At 36.6% G+C, this 22,085-nt stretch overlaps 1 protein-coding gene across 1 annotated transcript; it reads left to right on the forward strand.

Moving 5' to 3' along the window:
• The first annotated feature begins 1,372 nt into the window (after positions 1-1,372).
• LOC144966989 (uncharacterized) lies at positions 1,373-21,814 on the forward strand. The gene is made up of 7 exons (XM_078903698.1): positions 1,373-1,532; positions 4,595-15,629; positions 17,453-17,547; positions 17,905-18,043; positions 18,776-18,915; positions 20,159-20,432; positions 21,007-21,814. The coding sequence occupies exons 1-7, from the start codon at positions 1,512-1,514 to the stop codon at positions 21,213-21,215; spliced, it is 11,913 nt and encodes a 3,970-aa protein (XP_078759824.1). The 5' UTR covers positions 1,373-1,511; the 3' UTR covers positions 21,216-21,814.
• The last annotated feature ends 271 nt before the right edge of the window (positions 21,815-22,085 follow it).

Below are 22,085 nucleotides of genomic sequence, written 5' to 3' on the forward strand. Positions count from 1 at the left end.
ATTATTATTATTATTATTATTATTATTATTCTGTGTTTGGTATAATTTTATTCTTTTTTGGCGCAGTTATATTAATTTTTTAAATTACGTTTTCCAGTCTACAGCTTCTAGCAGCTTATTATCATTTTCACTCCCATGCTGATCTTTTCTGCCTTTGTCATCTCCAGTATTGTGTCATTTAGTACATACTGTTGTCATCTAATCTGGAAGTCTTCTGAGACACTTGGACTGGAATCATCACGTTTCACTCTTTGTCTCTTGTCCATATAGCAGTGATGGAATGACTTAGAAAAGAAAGATGTACCTTTGTCTTCCTGCCTATACTAGCCGTCCACCAGACTTACAGCTTTATATACGATACTGTTTCCGAGTCTAGACGATTCTTATTGTCAAAAGAGCCTACTCCATCTTTTGATACTCTGTCGTCACTGAGGTAGGTGAAACTGTCCACTTCTTCAACCTTCTTGTTTGCAATCAAGTTGATATATTCTTACTGTTGAGTTTTAGAGTTTTCTAGTCATATAAGAGATTCTAGAAAATATTGAAATCAAAAGGGTAAAACACTCGTAATATTTACAACTTAAGTTGTCAACCAGCAGTCTGTCGCTTTTTGTTTAATCTTATATAGAATGTAAGGCACACAAGGTTGATAGATGATCATTGATTGTTTTAGATCCATCCTTCAAGAACACGGACCTTTATATAGAGCAACCACAAAACGATATTTGATAGCGAAGTTTATATTAATTGACAATTTAAATATGCTAACTGAAGCTTTAAATCCAAAAGAGAATGAAAATATTTGAAACTACAGTAAAAGACAATTAATACTAATGACGGCTGACTTTTTAAAAAATGTATGACGTGTTCTTATATTTGCTATTATTTTGTACACATAGAGCCTTCCCATTATCTTCATGTTAAAACTGTGACATAGATTTTTTTTTAGTATTTCAAAAAAAAAAAAAAAAAGAAATAAATAAAATGTAAACTGCTTTCAATTGCGAGCATAAAGGTCTTTGTTTTGATAAATATCAATCTACGTGCACTTATTTATATGTACACGTCGATCAACATGCACACATTATCAGGTCTGAAAACCAAACGCAATTATGGGCTTCATTTAACTCTGTTGTAATGGGGAATATTTTGCGTTGGTTTGAGTGTATATTTCCATTGCAACAATGAGCCCATAAGAATTTGGGTTCTCAGACCTGAAACTAAGAACACGTTAATAAAGATGAATCCCGAAATAAACTAATTGTTATTGAAACCTCATATCTTTATATTCGTTATCTTTCATATTATATAATTTGCACATCCTTTTGCTTGCAAAAATGAGATAAAAATAGAATGCGCGGATTAGTGCGTTGATATGTTCATAAAACGTTGACGTTGTTCCCAAAATATTTTTTTACGCAAATGGATGTATTGAATAAATAAATAAATGGACAATTATTCCAGAATATTGTATTATTAACCGTTGGCATTTGATTAGCATTGATAATGCAATGGATTCAAATGATGGAGAGGTAGGTTTGTACTTAAAACGGATGGAAATCGGAAATTGCATTGTCGACATTGAAGTACCAATCACCTTGGTAGAATGTATAAGGTCATGAGTTCCATCGATTGGATTCCTTGATTATGAATGGCACATAATGAAAACAATTGGGGTTCCTTGAAATTTATTTCTGTACAACACTTCAAAGCAATCTTCAAATAATTGATAAGATCTCAATATAACAAATGCACATCTTAGTCTTCACTGTTTTTCATTAGCCAACGTGCACTTACTTATGTATTTGCAGGTCTGATTATGATAAGCCAAATTATAATGGGATCTGTGTTGATCTCAAACCGACACCAAAAAAATGTTATTGTTCATAACAACAACGTTAAATCAAACCCATAATTGCTTTCGGCAAATAAATAGGTGCACGTTTTTATAAGCGGTGAGACCTACTGATGCGGCTGAGCCGATTGTTTTAGGAGTAACAAGCTCAACATCAGATTCGGATCGAATTTCATTAATTAAAGTTTTAACCGTTATTTCATATGGCCTTAAAGATAAGATTTAAAACAAAATTATGTTGCATTGATAATGACAAAATTGAAAGAATACTACTGAACAGGTGTGTACCTATTGAAGGTTTGTCCATTACAAAGTTAAATTAGGCCCATAAGTGCGTTCGGATATCAGTCCTACACACACACACACAGACTCGCGCACACACACACACACACACACACACATATATATATATATATATATATATATATATATATATATATATATATATACATCGATTACTGACGACGTTTTGCACCACTCTAAACACAAGATCAACATAACAGTAATATTTTAATCGATGGATTTACGTAAATAGCCTATACCTTTAAAAAGAGTTAAAGGATTTTGTTTCGAAACAGCGATCTCAAAGAGAAAAAAATGTAGCGGATTTTTTGTCGCAGCTCACATGTGGGCCAAGTTATTTCACTGTAATATTCTGAAAGCTGACGTTTGTTTTTTTGTTGTTTTTGTTTTGATTTGTTTTAATAACGGCTTATCCATTCATACAGGGTGTTTCATTACACTCATAGAGATATAATCGGCTATAGTGAGCCAAGCATATTACCAATTATTGACAAAATCAGAACAAAGTTGGTTACAGAATCAAGTTTTTGGACTGTCATATTAATATCTATTTTTCGTATTTAAGCGGATTCGCTCCTGCTCACAATTTATTACCACCCCCCCCCCCCAACATAAGAATTCAAATTTTCATTTTACACTCTACAACTCGCCTGCCAGACCTCTTTATTGTAATTACTAAAATTATATCTGTCACTATCTGTAGTGGCGGTATTTTTGTCATCTGAGTGGAGTCGGTAATAAATAGAAAAACTCATTGGCAAAAGGAAAACTTTTGTAACCATTGTCACCCATCTGGCCACTAACCACGATTAACATCGCCTCTGCCAGATTCGTATTTGACATCAACCTTGATAAACAGTATATGACAGCTACAAGGCTCTCGTGTCTCTAACGTACCATCCATCAATTGATATGTAGAATATGTATTGTCTAATTACAGTGGAACCTCAGTATAATAGTGAATGGTGAGACCAGCCTCATGTGTTACCAACCGCTTTAATTCAGTATTAAGTCATTGTGATTTTTAAAAATAGTTTTACATGAAAACGTTTAACATTTACAATTTGGAGCCTTATGTAGTTTGAGAAATAACATTTTGTCCTCTCAATCAAACATCTAAATTCAAATTGGATTTCAAAATCTTAAAAATTAATTTCCCAATATCTGGTATTGAACCTATTAATTCATCTGAAACCGACTATTTTTCTTAAGGCCTTTGTGAAGAAATTTAAAACTTTTTTTTTTCACAAATCGTGTTTCACAGTTATAAATAAATCAAAAATGATTTAGCATTGGAGTCCGGGTTAAAGATTGTTCCATATTTTGCGTTTTGTTGTTGTTTGGAGAGCCAGATATCCTTTATTCTCCTCCACACTACGCCAAAACGACTTGGATAAAGTCTATGCCTTTCTCATAATTCATTTCAATTTGATTTGCCTTTACACTATCTGGATAGCATAATTGATTTTTTTTTTTAGTTTCTTCAATAACTTTCGCCTGCCTTTTTAATCGTGCTTTTGATTTTTCTATGTTGATTGTCCAGCCGACATACCCCCCACCCCAACCCCCGGGTTGGGAACTATGCAAGGCCTTCTATATAGTTAACTATATAGAGGGCCTTGAACTATGTCATCAGCTAAATCAAACTTATTTGTATCTAGGATGTTAAATGAGTCCATCTTAATTTCTTTCTTAGTAAGTCAGTTGTCAGTTTTAAAACAGAAAAGGGATGTTGATAGGCTAGGTAAGACTGTAATGTATTCTCTCAATCACTCATTCATGCTTTTATAAAACTATTTGAGAACTCGAAAATTTTGCGGAAAAATAAAGGCTATTATGAGCAGGCACTCATCTATTTTGATTATTATTTTAATCAGTAATTTTGACATTATCGTAGATCGAGACGAATCTTTTGAATCATCAACGATAAAATCAGTCCGGTAATCAAGTCTGTAGTTACATATGCGCAAATGAATTTGGCACAGTGTAGCCGGTCATCATGCCCTAGCAACTATTCTGAAAAACCGTTAGACTCAACGGGACGTAGAATTATCCTTAATTTAAAGAGGGATTGCAAATAACTTGAATAAGTAAACAACATCTGGAAAAAGTAGTTTTATAATTAAAATAAAATTTGCCAGTGCTCTTTGGCAAAAGTTTAACATGGGCTGTACGGAACAATGTTACCCCCCCCCCCCCCACCCTATTTTTTAAAGAAATGAGTCACTGTGTAGATTATTTTTCTTAATTTATCTTTTTGGGAGCATAGTGATATGAGTGTGTGTGTGTGTGTGTGTGTGTGAGAGAGAGAGAGAGAGAGAGAGAGAGAGAGAGAGAGAGAGAGAGAGAGAGAGAGATTAAGTTAGCTTGCCTTCCATTACTAGAAATAATTCATTATGCAGTTTTCATTAATTTATCTTCCCATTCTTTCCGAAGGCTGTAAATAATCTAAACGATACAACAGCGGTCACACAATTAATTAATGCCAGTAATGGAACTGATCACTCAAATGGTTGGATCAGCTTGAATGTCGAGTCAAATGATAATGAAACGCCCATCATTTCATGTGGAGGAGACGACCAGTCTCAAATAAACAACAGAACAAAGGAAACATCAATAACTTACGCCAGCATTGATGGTGAACTGGCAATTCAAAACGAGGTCTCTGAGCAACCCCAACATTACAATGTTGTTGAAGAAGCACAAGAACACGACTATGGAGGAGAGAATGAACGATCAATTGAAAACCTATCAAGGGCGATACCCGAAAATGATAAGATACCACCAATTGACACTGGTGTGAGTTCTGAAAAAAGTAGCTCAATAATCGATTTACAAAAATCAAAACATAGCATCGAATCTACATATCTCGACTTGGTCGATGGGTTGTCGTCTTCCACCGGCAAGAGTAGATCGCTGTCTACCCTGCCTTCAATTGAAGAAGTCAATGAAGAGGATAGCGAAAATTCGTTGCTTTTCCAACCTACCTTTCCTTCAGCATCATCCTCTTTGTCATCCCTTCCGTCATCGGCAAACTTGTTCTATGGAAATGTAGTCCAGGGAGTAAGTAGCAAGCCCACCCTCACAAGTATCACGGAAGAATCCAGAGTAGGATTTGAGGATGCGTTGGAGCAAGAGGAAGAGAATAAAAATAGAGAACTCGAACTTGCAAACACCTTATTTAGGACAGAGGCGGCTGATAACGGTAAACTGAATGACGTTGTCAATAGTAAAGAAGAAGCTCATCTATTAATTGAATCCAAAAGAGGCAGAGGTGATTTTCCTACCGATATAATGCTGTTGGACACCATCAATTCAAAAATGGTCGACAAACAACCAGACTTTCCTGGAGGTGAAGGGCATTTTGAACTCCAAGACAAAATTGAACATGATTTGAGCATGTTACCTTCTTCCGATATTATAGTCAACGTTTTGATCCAGCAAATTTTTGACAATGTAGCAAGCCATAAAAATACCCAAGAGAACGATAATACTGGTGAAGGGGAGTCTAGGAATGATTGCGAAGGTAAAAATAATCAAGATCAAAAATGCGATGAGGGCGTTGTTGAGGATACAACTGCGTGTTCTAAAACCAAAACCCCCGAGGAGGACGTGATGATAAGTGGCACATCTCAACTGGTAGATGACAGAACTCAAAAAGAAGAAACAGACTGTTGTATGTTGATAGGTTGTCAGGATTTAGAACCTATACATTGTGAATGTGAGCCACGCTTTGAACAAACCAATTCAGATAGAGAAACAACAGAGTTTACAGAAAAGGATTACATTTGCGTGAAAAATGATAAGCAAATTGTTTCTAAAAGTAAAAATCATATGCCGCATGGACAATCAAAAACAAATGAAACTTCTGAGTCAATATTAGATGGAAGTCGAAATAATGAACTTACTTTGACCGATATGACAGAAATAATTACAGAACTCCTCCCGGGTGAAGGTAAAAAGCACTTGAACGACTTAAAAGGAGAATCTTGTTCAGGTCATGAATCAATACAAAGCAGCTCCATTGCTCATAATGCCGTCCTCGAGACATACAATACAGATGAAAGTAATCATTTGATAGATCAAGATGGTGACGACGAAAAGAAAGCAGCAACATTCAGCAAAGCAAAGGGGTCCGGATCTGATTCCAAAGTCAACGATACCACGTCGAGTAACTGTGACATCAGTTCTGCTAGGGAATCTTACTCAGAACACACGATGTCATCGGCAAACAGTGAAAAACAAGACAAAGACGGCAATGAGAAGGAAACCCAAAAGCAGCGAGACAAGGACAAAGATAGAGACAGGGATGGAAATAAACGAAAAAGAGAACGCTTTGTAGAAGAAGCTAGCACTACAGTGGAGATGAAGGAGTGTCTGAAAAATGCCGTAGGAGATGTTTGTGATAAATTGTCTAACAACAAATCCATAATTTCTGGGCCTTACATGTGTGAAATTAGAGGTTCTGAGACAAAAACAACATGTAGATTAGAATGGCAGATCGCTGGTGTAGCGAATGATTCACAAAGCGCGGAAAGTCAGATGGACAGAATCATTCAGCAAATTTCAGATACGTCAGATCAAATACACGATACAATTCAAGAGTCGGATAGCATTTCAGATTCAATCATCAAAAACAAACCCCGGAGTAAGAAACGCAAAAACAAACGAAAGAAAAAGCAATTAGAACCAATAGCAAATGTGAACGATTCAACCTCTCATAGCCATAACATTGCATTGCACGAGGCAGAAACCGACACACTCGATGCATGCGACTCGCCAAACTGCGTTGCTTCTTCCTTGTCAGTCTCCCAATCAGAAGACCCAAGTTCGTCCGAGGTCAGTGAACACACAAGCCAAAACCGTCCAGTTGCGAGTACAAATCATGTTTCTTTAATCAACGAACAAGACCACACTATTGAGGTAACATTAGAACCACGAGGACGAAGTGAAATTCAGAAAGTAAACTATACTCAAAGTGAAACGCTTGAAAATGAAAGTCGAAGAGAACTTGATACAGAGGCAGAAATCCCTTTTGAAACAGCAGTATCAAACACTGAATTTCTTTCAGAATTAGATCCAGGCACAGAAACGTTTATAACTGCAGATGACTTATCAGTATTTAACACTGAAAGCGCTTCAGTAGCACTGTCAACTCAGTTATGCACTGATGGGGACACCAGACAACCAGAACAGCGTGATCTTGAGACTGGAAAAATACTAGTGCATGTTGACTCTCATAACAAAAAAGATAAAGACCACACCTTGTTAAATGCTAGGCAAGGTGAAGACATAATGGTAATAGATCAGAGTGGCAAAGTTGGCAGTGAATATTACAACTCATTTTCGGAAGACCAAGAACCCGTCATAACTAACAAAAAATGTTCAGAATTTCAGGAATCGGCAGCTACGGGGAAAGTTGTAAAAACCAGAGCACTGGGAACAAAAATAGCTGCAAGTCCTGCGAATATTGTTGGCGAAATATGTCCCCAATTTCAGGAACAGTTTTCAGAAAATCTCACGAATGAAACTTCAGTATCCAAAATATCAGTAGACATGGACAGTCATGACAGTGCGTCATCGAAGCCATTGGACATTTCTGAAGAGAGCGAAATAAATGGTAAAACAGAAAATATACGTGATGATCCGATATCGACTTGTGAAGAATACGAGAAAAATGAACTTTATGGTGTCACCGAAACAGTAAGAGAGAAAAGCAAGGACATTTCTGATAAACCGAGTAACGGTGAAAATATATGCGCCGAAAATGAAGGAGATGAGAAAAGAGACGAAATCAGATTTGAGAAAATGGAAATAAAATTACCAAAAGACTGTAGAGAACAAAACGTGAATGAAAAAGATGACATTGATTATATACTCGAACATAAAGAAATTACTTCTCCAGAATCTGAAGGCTGTTTACATGATAATCATGAAGATAGTGCAAGTGAGGAAAACGAATACATTTTAAGCGATAATGTCGAAGACCTTTCCAGCGTAAAAGATGGAATCAATCTATATGAAGATGAGGAGGATAATATGCATGAGAGAGTTGATAAAATCTTAAGTATTGCACTTGATGATGGAGCTCCTGAATGCTGTACGCAGATTGAAGGAAGAGGGCAAAATGGTGAAGTACATGATATTAATCAACGTGAAGAAAATGTTCTTGGAAAAGGAGAGGTAAATATTTGTGAACAGTCCAAAGAATATTTAGATAGAAAAAACATGGCAATTACCTGTGGAGAAGAGGAAACACTATCACATAGAGAAAATAATGAAAAAACATACGATAAGTCTGAAGAGGAAATCAGTGAAGGTTGTAAGAAATCGATAGCTGGGCAATCTGGACAAAACAATTGTGAAAACAGTGACGTTGGTATTTTTGAAACAGATCAAAGTAAGGTTCATACGAATGATGGAATCACACAACTTGGAGAATATGAAAACATTGAAACCATAGAGAGCGGAGAAAATGTTTGTGCATATTGTAATGGTATTAATAACGAAGAATGTGAAGATGTTTTGAGATGTAAAAGAAAAGACCATTCATTTCAGAAATGGGACGAAAATATATGTGAGGGGCATGCATGGAAATCTTTTGGAGATTATACAAATGAGGAATGTGAAGGCTCACAAACACGTATATGCCACGAAGAACAGCAAAACATTTGCGGTGTAAATGAAGACAATAGGTGTGGAGGGTATGATAATCATATTTATGGACAAGATGAAGACAGCATACGCGAGGAAGATGAAGATATTGTACGTGTAGAAGGTAAAGAAAACGTGCGTTGGGTACGTAAGGACAACATGTGTGGAAAATGTAAAGATAGTGTATGTGTAGGAAATATAAACAGCGTGCACGGAGAAGGTAGAGACAACGTTGTTTATGAAAGTGAGGATACAATGAAAGGAGAAAAAATAGATAAAGTGAATGAAGAAGGTGAAGAAAACGTGCGTAAAAAAGCTAGAGACATCATGGGTAGAAATAGTGAAGATAATGCTTGCGAACAGAGTGAAGATAACACGCGTGAATATACTGAAGACTATGCATGTGGACAAGGTGAAGGCAGCCTGATTGGAAAATGCGAAGTTATTGCATGTAAAGAAAATGAAGACATTGTTTCTGGAGAAAGTGACGACTTTGGGGAAAGTAAAGATATCTTATGTGGAGAAGACATTGTTTCTGGAGAAAGTGACGACTTTGGGGAAAGTAAAGATATCTTATGTGGAGAAAGTGAAGTCAATATATATGGGGAAATTAATGATATCGGTTTTAGAGAAGGTGGCGATAAAGAAGGTAGCAACGCTGAAGACAATGGTTATGAAGAAGTTAAAGTACACGAGGAATATGACGACCCTTTGCGTGGAAAAGAATATTGCATATGCGGAAAAGAAATGTCTAGAGACGACTTACGTCAGGAAGGGCTAAATGAAGACAGTGTAGATACGGAAAGTAAAGATAAGGCTTGCAAAAGATATGAGGATTACATACACGGAAAAAATGAAGATAGCATGCATGAGGAAGATGAAAGCCAAGTATTGAAAAGAGGGGATCAGGAACACCAATGTGAAGGAGGCGACGAGGATTTGTACAGAGAGGATAAAGCAAACATTTGTGAGGAGGGCTTTAACAATAGACACGAAAGAGATGGAGATAACTTGTGTAAAGAAGATAGCAATGTTTTTGGAGAAGCTGTAGATACCTTATGTGTAGGAAATAAAGCCAATTTATATGGAGAAGAATCATACAACATAAACCAGGTGGATGAAGTGTGTCTAGATAAGGAAATTAGTACGCTTAAAAGTGATAATGAACACGTCATTTTAGAAGGAAAAATCAATCTAAATGGAGAAGATGATAGCGTTGTGCCCGCAAGATGTGAAGACAATAATCTCGGTGAAATTCAAGATATCGCATTTAGGGAAAGTAAAAATTTGCACGAAGATAGTCAGAACGACACAGGTATAGACGATGGAAACTGTTTGAGTAAAATGGGGGACAGGAGTGTATATGAAGGAGGGAAAGATAACTTTTTTGGAGAAGACAAACCAGAAGAAGAATGTGGGATAGACAATGTGCATGGAAATTGTGTCGAAAACTTATATGAAGAGGGCGAATGCGATCTGCGTGTAGAATCTGAGGAGAAGATAAGTGGAGTAGATGATGGAAGAGAGGATGAAGACGGGATATATGAAGAAAATGAAGACAGTTTATTAGATAAAGGCGATGAGAACATTTTTAGAAAGGATGAAATCATGCACGGAGAAGATAATGACAGTGTGTGTGAAAAGGGTGAGGACAATATATGGAGAGAACACGAAGACAATGATTTGGGGGATAATGAAGACAAAAAAAGTCGAGATGAGGACGACAAGATATATAAAAAGGGTGAATGCATTGTTTGTAGGGAAGATGAATGGGAGTATTGTAAACCGGATGGGTTCAACGTGTCTGAAAAAAGTGAAAACAGCATTTGGAGCGTAAATGGGTGTGATGTATATGGAGAAGACCAAGGCAAAGTGTATAGAGAAGGCGGAGAGGAAGTTTTTGAAGTACAAGAAAACAATGCATGTAGAAATGAGGACTACAACATGCGTAATGAAGGTGAAGACTTTGTCTTTGGAGGAGACAAGAATGAAGAGTATGAAATAAATGACGACACAGACAACAAATGTAGAGTGAGTGAAGACGAAGTTTGTGGAGAAGGCGAAGATAATGTTTGTACAAAGGTCGAGGACAATGTTCGAGGAAAAGACAAAAACAATATTTCTGAAGAAGGAACGGACAAAAGGTTTGAAAAAGTTGAAAATAACCACTGTGAAATTGGCGGAGTCAAATTTTGCGCGGAAGTTGAGGACATTATCTCTGGAGAAGGAGTAGTCAACCTTTGTAAACAAGGCGATGTCAATTTAACTCGAGAGAACGACTGCAGCCTGTTAGGAGAGAGTAAAGAAATCATGAGCACTGAATTTGAAAAGGAAGAGATAGGAAAAGTTCAGAATAAGAGTAGCGAAACGCGAAAAATGCAAACAAATGTTTGTACAGATATTGACATAATGGGTGGGAAATGGGTAGCAGATTTATGTAACGAGCGTGAAAACATTGACTGCAGAGAGAATGACACTGGTGTCTGTGGAGAAATTAAATTCGATTTTTGTAAAGAGTACAAAGGAAACACTCTCGAAAATGTCAGACAAAATGTTAATGATGATTCTGAGAGAATATTGTTTGACATGGGTGACGACAATGGAGGTGAAAACGTCGTCAACAGCGAGGAAGGAGAATTTAAGGTAGGTTTATTCGGAGAGAGTGAAGACATCTTAAACAAACACGTTAAAGAAAACATATCTAAAGAGGATGGAAGAAAAACATACGAAATTGAATGCAATGCTGAAATTGATGTTAAGGTTTGTGATACGGATGAAGACGTGCGCAAAAGAAACAGAGAAAGCATAAGTGCAGGAGCTATAGTTCGAGAAAATGAATGCAATGTATTCGGAGATGATGATGTTGGCATATATGGAGAAGGTACAGATAATAATTGTAAAAAAGCTGACAAAGACGTATATGGTGAGTGGGGTAAAAATGTCAGTCGAGGCAGTGAGGATGATAAATGCTTTATAAATAAAAATATTGAAAAAGAAGTTCTTCGATATGATGAGGACCAGAAAGAATGTGAAAACAGTGAGTTTGAAGTATATGAAATTAGTGCAGATGCAGAGAAAATCGAAAGTAAAGAAAACTTCTGTGGCGGAAGCAAACAAGATGCATATTTAAACGGCAAGGATTTGATGTTTGGAGAAAAGATTGAAGACGAATATATAGAATATCAAAATGATGAGTGCATAAGCTGTGGTAGACATTCACCGGCAGGGATAATTGAAAATGCATTTAAAAGCGATGAAAACAATTTGCCTGAAGTTTTTAATGAGAACAATTTTGAAGAAAAAACAAACCACATTGATATATTTGAAAATGACACTGAAAGAATATTCTCAATAAACGAAACAAAATATCAAGAAAGGAAAGAAAAGATAAATTTGAATGAAAAAGAAGTATTCTGTGAATCATCTGTCAATGCCCATGAAATAAAAGAAGAACACGATACAATTACAACAGAAATGGACAAGCAACAGAGGTCTAGTGAAACCACAAAACCAATATTCTGTGAGGATCAAGAAACGTCTTTAGAACATCCACAAGAGGTAAATAGAACAAAGTCACCTTCCTTGGGAGAAAGTACTTCGGTTTCGGATGAAGAGGATGAAACAAGAGGCCACAATTTTGATTTGCTAATATCTGAACAAGAGCGAAAAGAAAATGAAAGTGCACAAAATCCCCAAGAAGGACAAACTGTTGGGACACGGAAATGGATGAACAAAGAACACAATGCTACAACACTAACGAAAACTACAGATGAACATATACTAGATGGTGAAGTAAATCTGGCCAAATATGAATTACACGATTCTACACAAGCAACGATAATAAACAATTACTTTGAATGTAAAGACCAGGAATGTTTTCAATTTCCAAAACAAATGGAGGATGATGAATCCGTCTGTCTAATTGAGGAGACAAAAGACCAACACGTTTCTCCGGAAAGAGAATTCCACGAAAATGAGTGGGATAAATCTGAATCAAAGGAATGCTTTAGAGAACTTTTGGAATGTGGATTAGAAAACATTTCGGCTGACGAAAATGGAGACAAAAAAGATAACCTTAACACGATGATAAGTGCATTTGAAAATCAACCTTCAATAGAAATAGATAGGAATTGTGAGAAAGAAGAGGAGGAAGAAATGCAGACTAAGGAGGAGGAGGAGACAGAAGAAGAAGAGGAGGAAAATGAAACACTGAAGCACACTTCTCGACAAGATGAATCTTCTGAGGAACCTAGCGATGAAAATGTAAATGTTCATTCAGATACAGTAGATACTCCGTATGATGAACATAATCCGTCATCTTTTAGAACAATGCAAGAAACACAAGGAGGCGATACACTGGATATATTTAAACTGAAAAATGTGTTTGTAGATTGTTGTAGAGAAAAGCAGGAAAGAGTCAATTTGATAGTGACCGGACCTGGAGGAGTAAAGGTTAATTTAAACACAAACAAGGAAAGCGATGTAGGAGATTCATCAAAACAAGGTAACGCAAGCAAGGAAGAAAATGGAACAAATATACTGAGTGATAAAAATACGACCATTGGCACATCGAGCTTTAATGTGTCAGAAATTGGATCATCAAAAGATAACTATTATTTGGAGGGAAGTAGCAGACATGAACAAAAAGTATGTGACGAGTCTGACGCATACCGCAATGCAAATATCAGAGAAAAAAATGATAGCGTTCAATCTGAGGATGAAGACAGTTTTGAAGAGTATATCAATGATTTAGTAACTCAACCTGTCGAGGAAAAAGAAGATAACAGAAGCTTTCAGAAACTGGAAACAACCAATGAGAACAGAGAGCCAGAGTCAAAAGTCCTGATCTCACAAGATTGCCGTGCTGATCTGTCAGAAGTATTCCTAGAATACAAGATAAAATCAAATGACATGATTGAGCACACGATTGAGTATCCTGATGATCCACAAACATGCAGTTCAGAGCGTAACTATAAATCAACAATGTCTGAAATGTTTGTTGAAAATTCAGAAAACGAAATAACGCACGGCACTTCTACCTTGGCATTCGAAAGAGTTGATAACTTATCTCCGCGTTCGCAACCACAAAGAAGTGATTATACGGAAGAATTCAATTCTTATCGACCTAGAGCATATGATCAAGAAAACTGTCCAATGTATGCAGACGAAGGTAAAGATAGCTCAAAAATTTCGAAAAAAGCCCAATCCAGCTCCACAACAGATGATGTCACTGAGGGTTTTTCTGTGGTGGATCGAACGGAGACTCAAGAAAACTCAGAGTCCATAATGGATCAAAGAACAGACAAAACAACAAACGACTACATTCATTTAGTCGACAACTCTATGATAAGTGACGGAACTGAGGCCATATCTCATCCCGTTTACGACCATTTTGAAAAGGAACAAACAAATGCAATGCTAAGTCAAAGTGGTTGCGGGGAATGCATTACAAATCCCATTGTTTCTGCTGATCAACAGCATCAATGTTGGAAAGAAATGGAAGTTTCAGAGGTTTCTGAAACATTGGCGTATTGTCCAGCAGACTTAAGGGCTTTAGAGCATCATAAAGAACAACAAGAATATGATGAAACAGACACGAGTCAGTTGAAATCGTTACTAGAAAGAGATAATGACGACATAACCGCCACAGAGAAGGATGGTGACTATGAGAAGGGGAGATCATTAAAGGAAAGTTTCCAGGTAGAAGGCACAGAAAACAACACATATCCTGAAAGCATAGATGATTGCCTTCACAAAAAGGCTACAAATTCAGTTGACTCAAACGATGAATCGACAGACGTGTGTTTTTACGTAAGAGGATCATCCTCGACATTGACTAATCCTGTCTGTGAAAAAGATGATATTGCAGATTTGCGCCATGACGCATATGATAAACACGAAACAAAACTCTCAGACAATACTTGTGACGAGTTTGCCATAACCAAAAATAGCGATCTGGACCTTTGTACTGAGTATACGGATAATCAAGAATACGATGATGATAATAAGGAAAAAGACCCCTTTAGAAAGTCTGTGAAGGCTCCTGGGCAACTTGATGATGGCGCTCAAACTGAGCAAGAGAATTCTGAACTGATAGAAATGGATAGAGAATTTAATGATACTAATGAAGAAGGGACGACTGAATCCACAAAATCACCTGTTGAAACGCAAGGAGTGAGTACTGAGAAAAGCGTTATCACTGACACCTTAACTGTGCAATGTGACAAAATAAGTTCCGTTACAGACAAGGAAAAATCCAGGTCAATAGAAACAGAAGCAGCTATATCTAACTTGGTTGACGAGGAAAGAGTTTCAAGCATTTTCACAGATGATGTGTCTGACAGCAAAATTGACGAAACAAAAGAAGGTGGTGGAGGGGTAAGTTTATCTATTGAGGAGAAACCAGAAGAAATTCTTGAACTTATCGATGAAGTACTTTCTGGACACAGCGGACCTGCTGACACGGATGGTGAAAATGAGGAAACCATCCATACAGAAGATGAGGGAACCTCAAAACAACTGACTACAGAGACGAGCACCCTTGGCACGTATGGGAAAGAGCAAGGAGAAGATATGGTTCTTAACGGAAGTGTCACAGAAAAAGAAGATCCATCTGAGTCCGACCGTGAGGAACTGACAAAGTCTGAGTACAGTCAAACAACTATTTTGCTCAACGAATCTGAGAGTGAGAGACTTCAGTTTGCAAACAATCTCAACAAACTCAAACCACAGTATCCAACTTCAGAGGTCACGAACGAAGACTCAGGCGACTTGAGACAGAAGATAGATGTTGAAAAATATAAGATCTCGGACACGGGTAATATTTTTTTTTCTCCTTTTTAAATTCAATATCAAATAATTTATCATATTTTAATATCAAGCAATCTCAATTTTGTCCTACAATGACAAAACATCTTTTCTCGTTATGTGCAGAATAACATTAACTACATCTTTCTATAGATAAAGTTAGCTAGGGGTAATCTTGATGTGTCGATGCAGGAAATATAATATAATATATATATATATATATATATATATATATATATATATATATATATATATATATATATATATATATGCCAAAACGGGAAAAGTTATTTATTGAGCGAAACAATGGGGGAAATCTGCGACTGCACTATTGAAATGACAGTCGAACATTTTGATTTTATCTTGTGTCGAATCTCTTCAAAACGACCGGTCTCAAAATAAAAAAAAAACAATTGAGTACATGTACCATAATATACTCTCGTCAATAACCCTAACCTTAGTCGTAAGATAAGATTTTTTTTCAAAATGAAAATATTTTTTTTTTTTTAATGAAAATAATTTTTTTTTTAATTTCTAGAAGCAACTCAGGCATCAGTCGTTGTGCCGCTCTAGGGCGAGGAGTGTGTATGTTTGTGTGTGTGTGTGTGTGTGTGTGTTTGAGAGAGAGAGAGAGAGAGAGAGAGAGAGAGAGAGAGAGAGAGAGAGAGAGAGAGAGAGAGTCGAACCCTTAGGCGTTTTTCAGTTGGAACATACAGATTCCTTATACTAAAATTTGTCACGAGTAGCTTTTGTATGTACCCCCCCCCCCCCCACTCCATTAAAAGTCAACATAGGTTCGGTCGTACTGAATAAAATACAGTTAGAAAAAAAAGCTTTTATTTCAAATATCGATCAATTAAGACGAACCTTAAATGTCAAAACAGCTAAATCCTGATACGTCTTTGAACTACAGCAGTCTCCACGGTAGACACACGCTAGACCTTAGTCTCTTGGCTACCAGGGAATGTCTCCCCCTCCTAGATCACGCGCAGGAAATCACTCATACTTATATGGTTTTTGTTCCCACAATTCATACTTCCACTTCCATTCTTCCATTGTCGCCCAAGCTATCCCCAAGAGCAGATTCTTCTTCTTCTTCCAGTGTCATCTCATGGGTTGAGGTCGACTTGAAATGACACGCCAATCTTCCCTATTGACGGCTTGCTGACTGCATTCGGCTGCCGACAATCCTGTCCATGTCCTCACATCATGATCTATCCCAAGTTCTTGCTGGCCTGCCTCTTCCTCTTTTCCCCTCAACTCTACCCTCAAGAATGTCCTTGTTGACAGTTTGATGGCGTCTTAGGTGTCCAAAATACCTTAGTTTTCTTGTTTTTATTACTTTCATTAGGGTCTGTCTGATATCAAGGATGTCACAGACTTCTTGATTTGTTTTCTTTTCTTTCCAACTGATTTTTCCAAGGTGACGGAAAGTCCACATTTCAAGAGCAGATTAAAAAAAAACAAAAAAAAAACAAACCAAAAAAACAAAAACAAAACCCGGTCTAACCCGAACAAAGAAAAACCATTACCCACTTAAGAGGGTTATACTGTCTTCTTCCCTATCTCTTAAAAAGACTTTTCGTTCAGTCGTCATGGGAAAGAGTGCAATCGATTCCCTGTTGTGTGATCGTTTGGTATTCCGAACATAACTCAAATGAAGGTCACCGTGTCGTGGAGACTGCTGCAAAGTACCCTCTTTTTTCATCTCGTTGTCTTTTGGGAGTTTCATTAGATTTCTGCACAATTATTATTCCATTAAAAATCTGCCTTTATTTTCGAAATTCGAATTGGGACGTTCTAGATATAGAGAGCTAATCTTCTCCATTGCAGAAATCGCTCCAGCGAAAAAAGGCGTCAAAATGCCGAAAAAGGTGGATGCTCCAACCTCTTCAAAGAATAAATCCTTATGGAGGAAAGTGGTGGCGGTAAGTACACAACATTTGGTGAAAATCTTGTCATTCCAGTAAATATATCAAGATGTTACCATTTGTCGTCAAATTAAGATATATGTATAAACAAACATGTAAGTTACTATGTAAGAAAAGAAAACACCTTAATTGATTGAGCAAGACGAGAACCACTCATTAAATAAAAAGTCTAAAAATAATCACATTAGAGTGCAACTGAAATTTTTGAGATGGTTTAAGTGAAACTTGAAACCGTTTGAAATTTTTGATGTTGATTATTCGTATGTCATGAAATCATGGTGAATACCCAAGTCAAGCGATACCTATTTGTGTTTCCCAAATATTTCATGCGTAATAATTCCGATTTTCTTACAGAGGTTACAGCATCCTAGATCTTACAGAAGGTCTTCAACAAAACATAGAAAACGCGCAGCTTCTGATGGCACTGGAGGGATTGGCCAATTGGAAATAAACGACGAGTCCAAAGAAGACAATGAAATTGAAATGAATGACGGTATAATAATAATAATAATAATAATAATAATAATAATAATAATAATAATAATAATAATAAAGATAATAATAGTAATAGTAATAATAATACTACTTATCATCATCATCATCTCAACCACCATCATCACTATCATCCTCATCATCATTATTATTATTACACTGGAGTCTGGGAGTAGAAAAAAACCCCGTTTATCTTAAGCAATGTTTATCTTACAAGGAAAAAAAATCTTTGAATTCAAAATGATTGATATGTACAGCCCAGAAGCCTCCCCTGTTCAGATCACTGGAGTGCTCGACTCTATTCAAGATGCATGCATACTTGGTAACCTTTCACTCTTAATTATTCTTTTTTTTTTTTTTGGGGGGGGGGGGGGGGGGGGGAGGGGCATGGAGATGGGGAAAGAAGGCAACTATGGTGGAGAAAGTTTATTTTATTTAAAACATGCTTTGATCGATTGGCTTTCAAAAGAGAAAAATGGGAAGGACAAAAATTCTATTTTAAACTAGATTTTATTGTAAGCGAGTTATCTAATATTAATATGAAGTCCGCTGTATTAATGTGTGACAGGAAAAAAAAAAGTTTGTGAAGCTATTTAAAGTTTTAATGGGAAACGCTGTGCAGTGTAGTTTATTATCATTTTTTATTGCTTATGGAAGCCAAGCAGAAGTGACGAAGCGTCAACAAAATTGAAATAGTGATATAATATAGGCCTATATTTTATCTTTATGCTAGATGGTTGGAAAACATTAGAAAGAGATGCCTTACCCCCTTCCTCGATCAAGAGACGACCAAGCCAAAGTAAGAGTTCTGGCTACAAATACGAATGGAGAAGATTCAGAAGGCTTAAACGAATGCGCAACGGCGCAGAAAAGGTAAGCTTTTATTATAATATTATAAATGGGTAATACAAGACGAGTGAAAACCTATTAAACCGAAAACGTCTAAACGCGAAGGAACTGATCTGTCGAAAAAAAAAAATGTTACTTTTTCTTTATAATGCTTAATAAACTTGGATAAATAGAGAGAGAGAGAGGGGGGGGGGGGGGGGGGGGGCAGCTAAATCCCTTGGGTTGAGGTTTAGTCTTTACTACACTTCAATATTTCTTTATAATAATCTCATCGCAATCTTTGACACTTTTAATAGGTCCAATTATTTCTTTTAACAGCATTTAAGCATCATAAACTTCGCATCTTGAATGGATCCACCGCGTTATAGGCAATGCGGTATTCCAAGGCCCTCTATATAGTGTCCCATTGCATTCGTTAGTGCATTTATGGCTGCTGATTTGTGTGTTCTTGTTCGCTCGTTCTCGGTTAAAACGCGCACAACTCTGGACAAGAAATTAACAGCGAATCATCATACTGAGAGAAGGGTGCGGATGGTTTGGCCTTTGCTTTCAGCTCTCAATTTACCATTTCTTTTACGGTATAACTTTATAAAGTTATATAATTATAATATTTAAGGCGTTTATTTATTCGTTCTTGTATTTCACGTGTATAAAACCAATTTCTTTATGGTTGAATAAGTTGGGGGTTTTTTTTTTGTCATGTCACGGTGAACCTGATGCATAAAATTGAATTTCAAACTTATACAAATTGAATAAAAATAAATGCCGTCATTGAGGAGAGAAGAGTTTTGTTTTAAATTTTAAAAAATAATAATAAAAATAAAATAAAATAATTCCTAATATGGGGAGCCCCGATAGCTCAGTTGGTAGAGCACTAGCTTCACAAGCAAAGGGATCAAGATCGAACTCGGGTGCAGTCGAGATTTTCTCTGGACACCCCCCCCCCCTTCATCCATGTCCATACAAAAGTGATTGGATAGCTGCGTCTGTTAGATTTGGCGGAAAGTAATTTGTAATAGACTAACATCCTATTCAAAGGGTAGCAAGCCATTGCTATTGTTCGTTTCACGCTATAGAATCCGAGATAAACTCCAGCTCCAGCTTCGCGAAGTCCCAGGTTTGAGGGTTTTTTTTTTCCAAGATGAGGGTCATTTAAATCAATCGATATTTGAAGGACGGGTTTTCCGGCCAAATTCTTAAATATGGGGTTTTCCAGATTATGGCAGATTACTGATTGACGCATTTGGTATCCTTATCTTTTCACCAGGTACCTGAAAAGCTGCCTCCAGTAAGACGACCAATCGGAGTACGGAACATCCACAAACCATACACGGGGCCGCACACATCCTATGACATCACAGAAAATGATTTTGTGATGGGCGTCAACGAGAGGAGATTGAAGGGAAAGACTCGCAGGAAGAGATCTGATTTGCTTCTTCACGGCCACATCAAGGAAGTGGAAATAACCAGTGAACAACAAATCCCCTTCACAAAAACAGACAATGTTTTCGAGGTTTACTGTGACAAAGACAAGCGAGAAGGTGAGAAACAATCATGTTACTTCCTACATTGAAGTTTACTATTCTTTCTTCTTTTTTTTTTTTACCTTATCAAAATGGCTTTCTTTAGATCCTCTTATTAAATTGTCTTCTATAAAATTTTGCAACAACAACCTAATTTACTTCTGCATGTGAACATGATTTGTAAGAATTATTTGGCATTTTAAATAAAAGTTGAGAGCTGGACTACAACATAGTGGTTAGCAAACCGATGTTGCAGTGAGAGGTTCCACATCTTTGAGTTGAACTGTCATGGGTTTAAGTTTAAAATGTACTGGAGAAGTTCAGATTTTCTTTTCTAGAGATTTCCTAAAAACTAAAAAGCTCTTTCCATTAGTCTATCATGGACGGACTTTTCCTCATTAATCCAATATATCTCAGGCAACCTAGCAGGTGACTTGAACTGTATGCAATGGAAAGTTGGCTTCATATTGCATACTAGAAGGAACAAATGAAGTATTACGAAGCGCTTTGAACGTAGTGACTGTGGAATTGCCATAAATGAATGCTAAAATTGATTCATACCAAAACTTCAAAACTTGCTGTTTCTCTGCAGTATCCGATCTGGCAGGATCTCTTGCTAATAAAGAAACGCCTCCAGTCCGACTCCTTATGAAACCTCTGATGTCCGGAATGAACGCCCAGACCTCACAGCAGAAGGATATTGTATGCAGCGCGGAGAGAATGGAACCGACTGAATTGATCGACGAAACCCCTAAAACAAGAATCCGGCCTTCGAAAAGAATATCGTGTGTGGTCATGTAGCCAGAAACTTGTGTATATATTTTAACCAGTTAACTGCTGTACTCTGGAAAGACACTTATTTAAACATTTCGCCAGGTCCCAGGTTTGAGAGGTTTTGCCATGATGAGGGTAATTTAAATTGATTGATATCTTAAGGACGAGTTATCCGGCCACATTTTTTAAAATTCATGCCTTTCCAGAGTGCGGCAGTTAACTGGTTTAAAGCAATCTTTTCACAAATAAAGTTTATACTTTGATATAAATAGAGGATAAACAAAAGGTCCCATCGCTATTATTTGTAACTACTATTACATTAAGAAGCAATATTATTCTTTTATATCATTTAGATGAAAATATTTACAATAAATACTGTATCGTGTAGTATCCTTTTTTTTTCATTCGTATTGAGAAAAGGATTAGAAACTCCTACATTATCAATTAGAAGTATAATGGTAATAAGAATGAATTTTCCTTTTAAATTTGATGTTGTTAATAAATATGATAATTTTTTAGGCGTGCTTGAAGTCATTCTTTCACAAATTGTACCGAAGGCTAAGTCCATTAGCAACTATAACAATTTTAACATGGAAAAATTAACAATAAAACAGCAAAGTTCCCCATTGGTTATATTGTGTTTCAAATATTTACGGTATTTAAGCAAGTGTCAGGAAATTATTATACACGAGGTACGCTATCGCAAACTTCAAGCGGTTGTGTTAGAATAATATCTCAAGAAGAACAAGGCGATTTTGAATTACCATCTCTTTAAAACGAATTTCTTCGGGGATCTAATTAATTTTACTTTGTTTATTTTTACCAATATTTTGGCGCTTGGGGCATTTTTAGGTCATAGCAGCGCCTTTAAAAACAGCATGTTAAGACGGTCAAAAT

This window comes from Berghia stephanieae, chromosome 1 (genome assembly GCF_034508935.2).
Source record: "Berghia stephanieae isolate SIO BIC M18660-M18661 chromosome 1, UCSD_Bste_1.3, whole genome shotgun sequence".
Lineage (NCBI taxonomy): Eukaryota > Metazoa > Mollusca > Gastropoda > Nudibranchia > Aeolidiidae > Berghia > Berghia stephanieae.

Excerpts from the sequence above, each read along its gene's own strand:
- LOC144966989 (XM_078903698.1), top strand. The coding sequence starts at position 1,512 with ATGGATTCAAATGATGGAGAG. Across the intron at positions 17,548-17,904 it reads TATGGAGGAAAGTGGTGGCG|AGGTTACAGCATCCTAGATC; the intron begins GTAAGTACACAA and ends ATTTTCTTACAG. Across the intron at positions 20,433-21,006 it reads TGACAAAGACAAGCGAGAAG|TATCCGATCTGGCAGGATCT; the intron begins GTGAGAAACAAT and ends GTTTCTCTGCAG.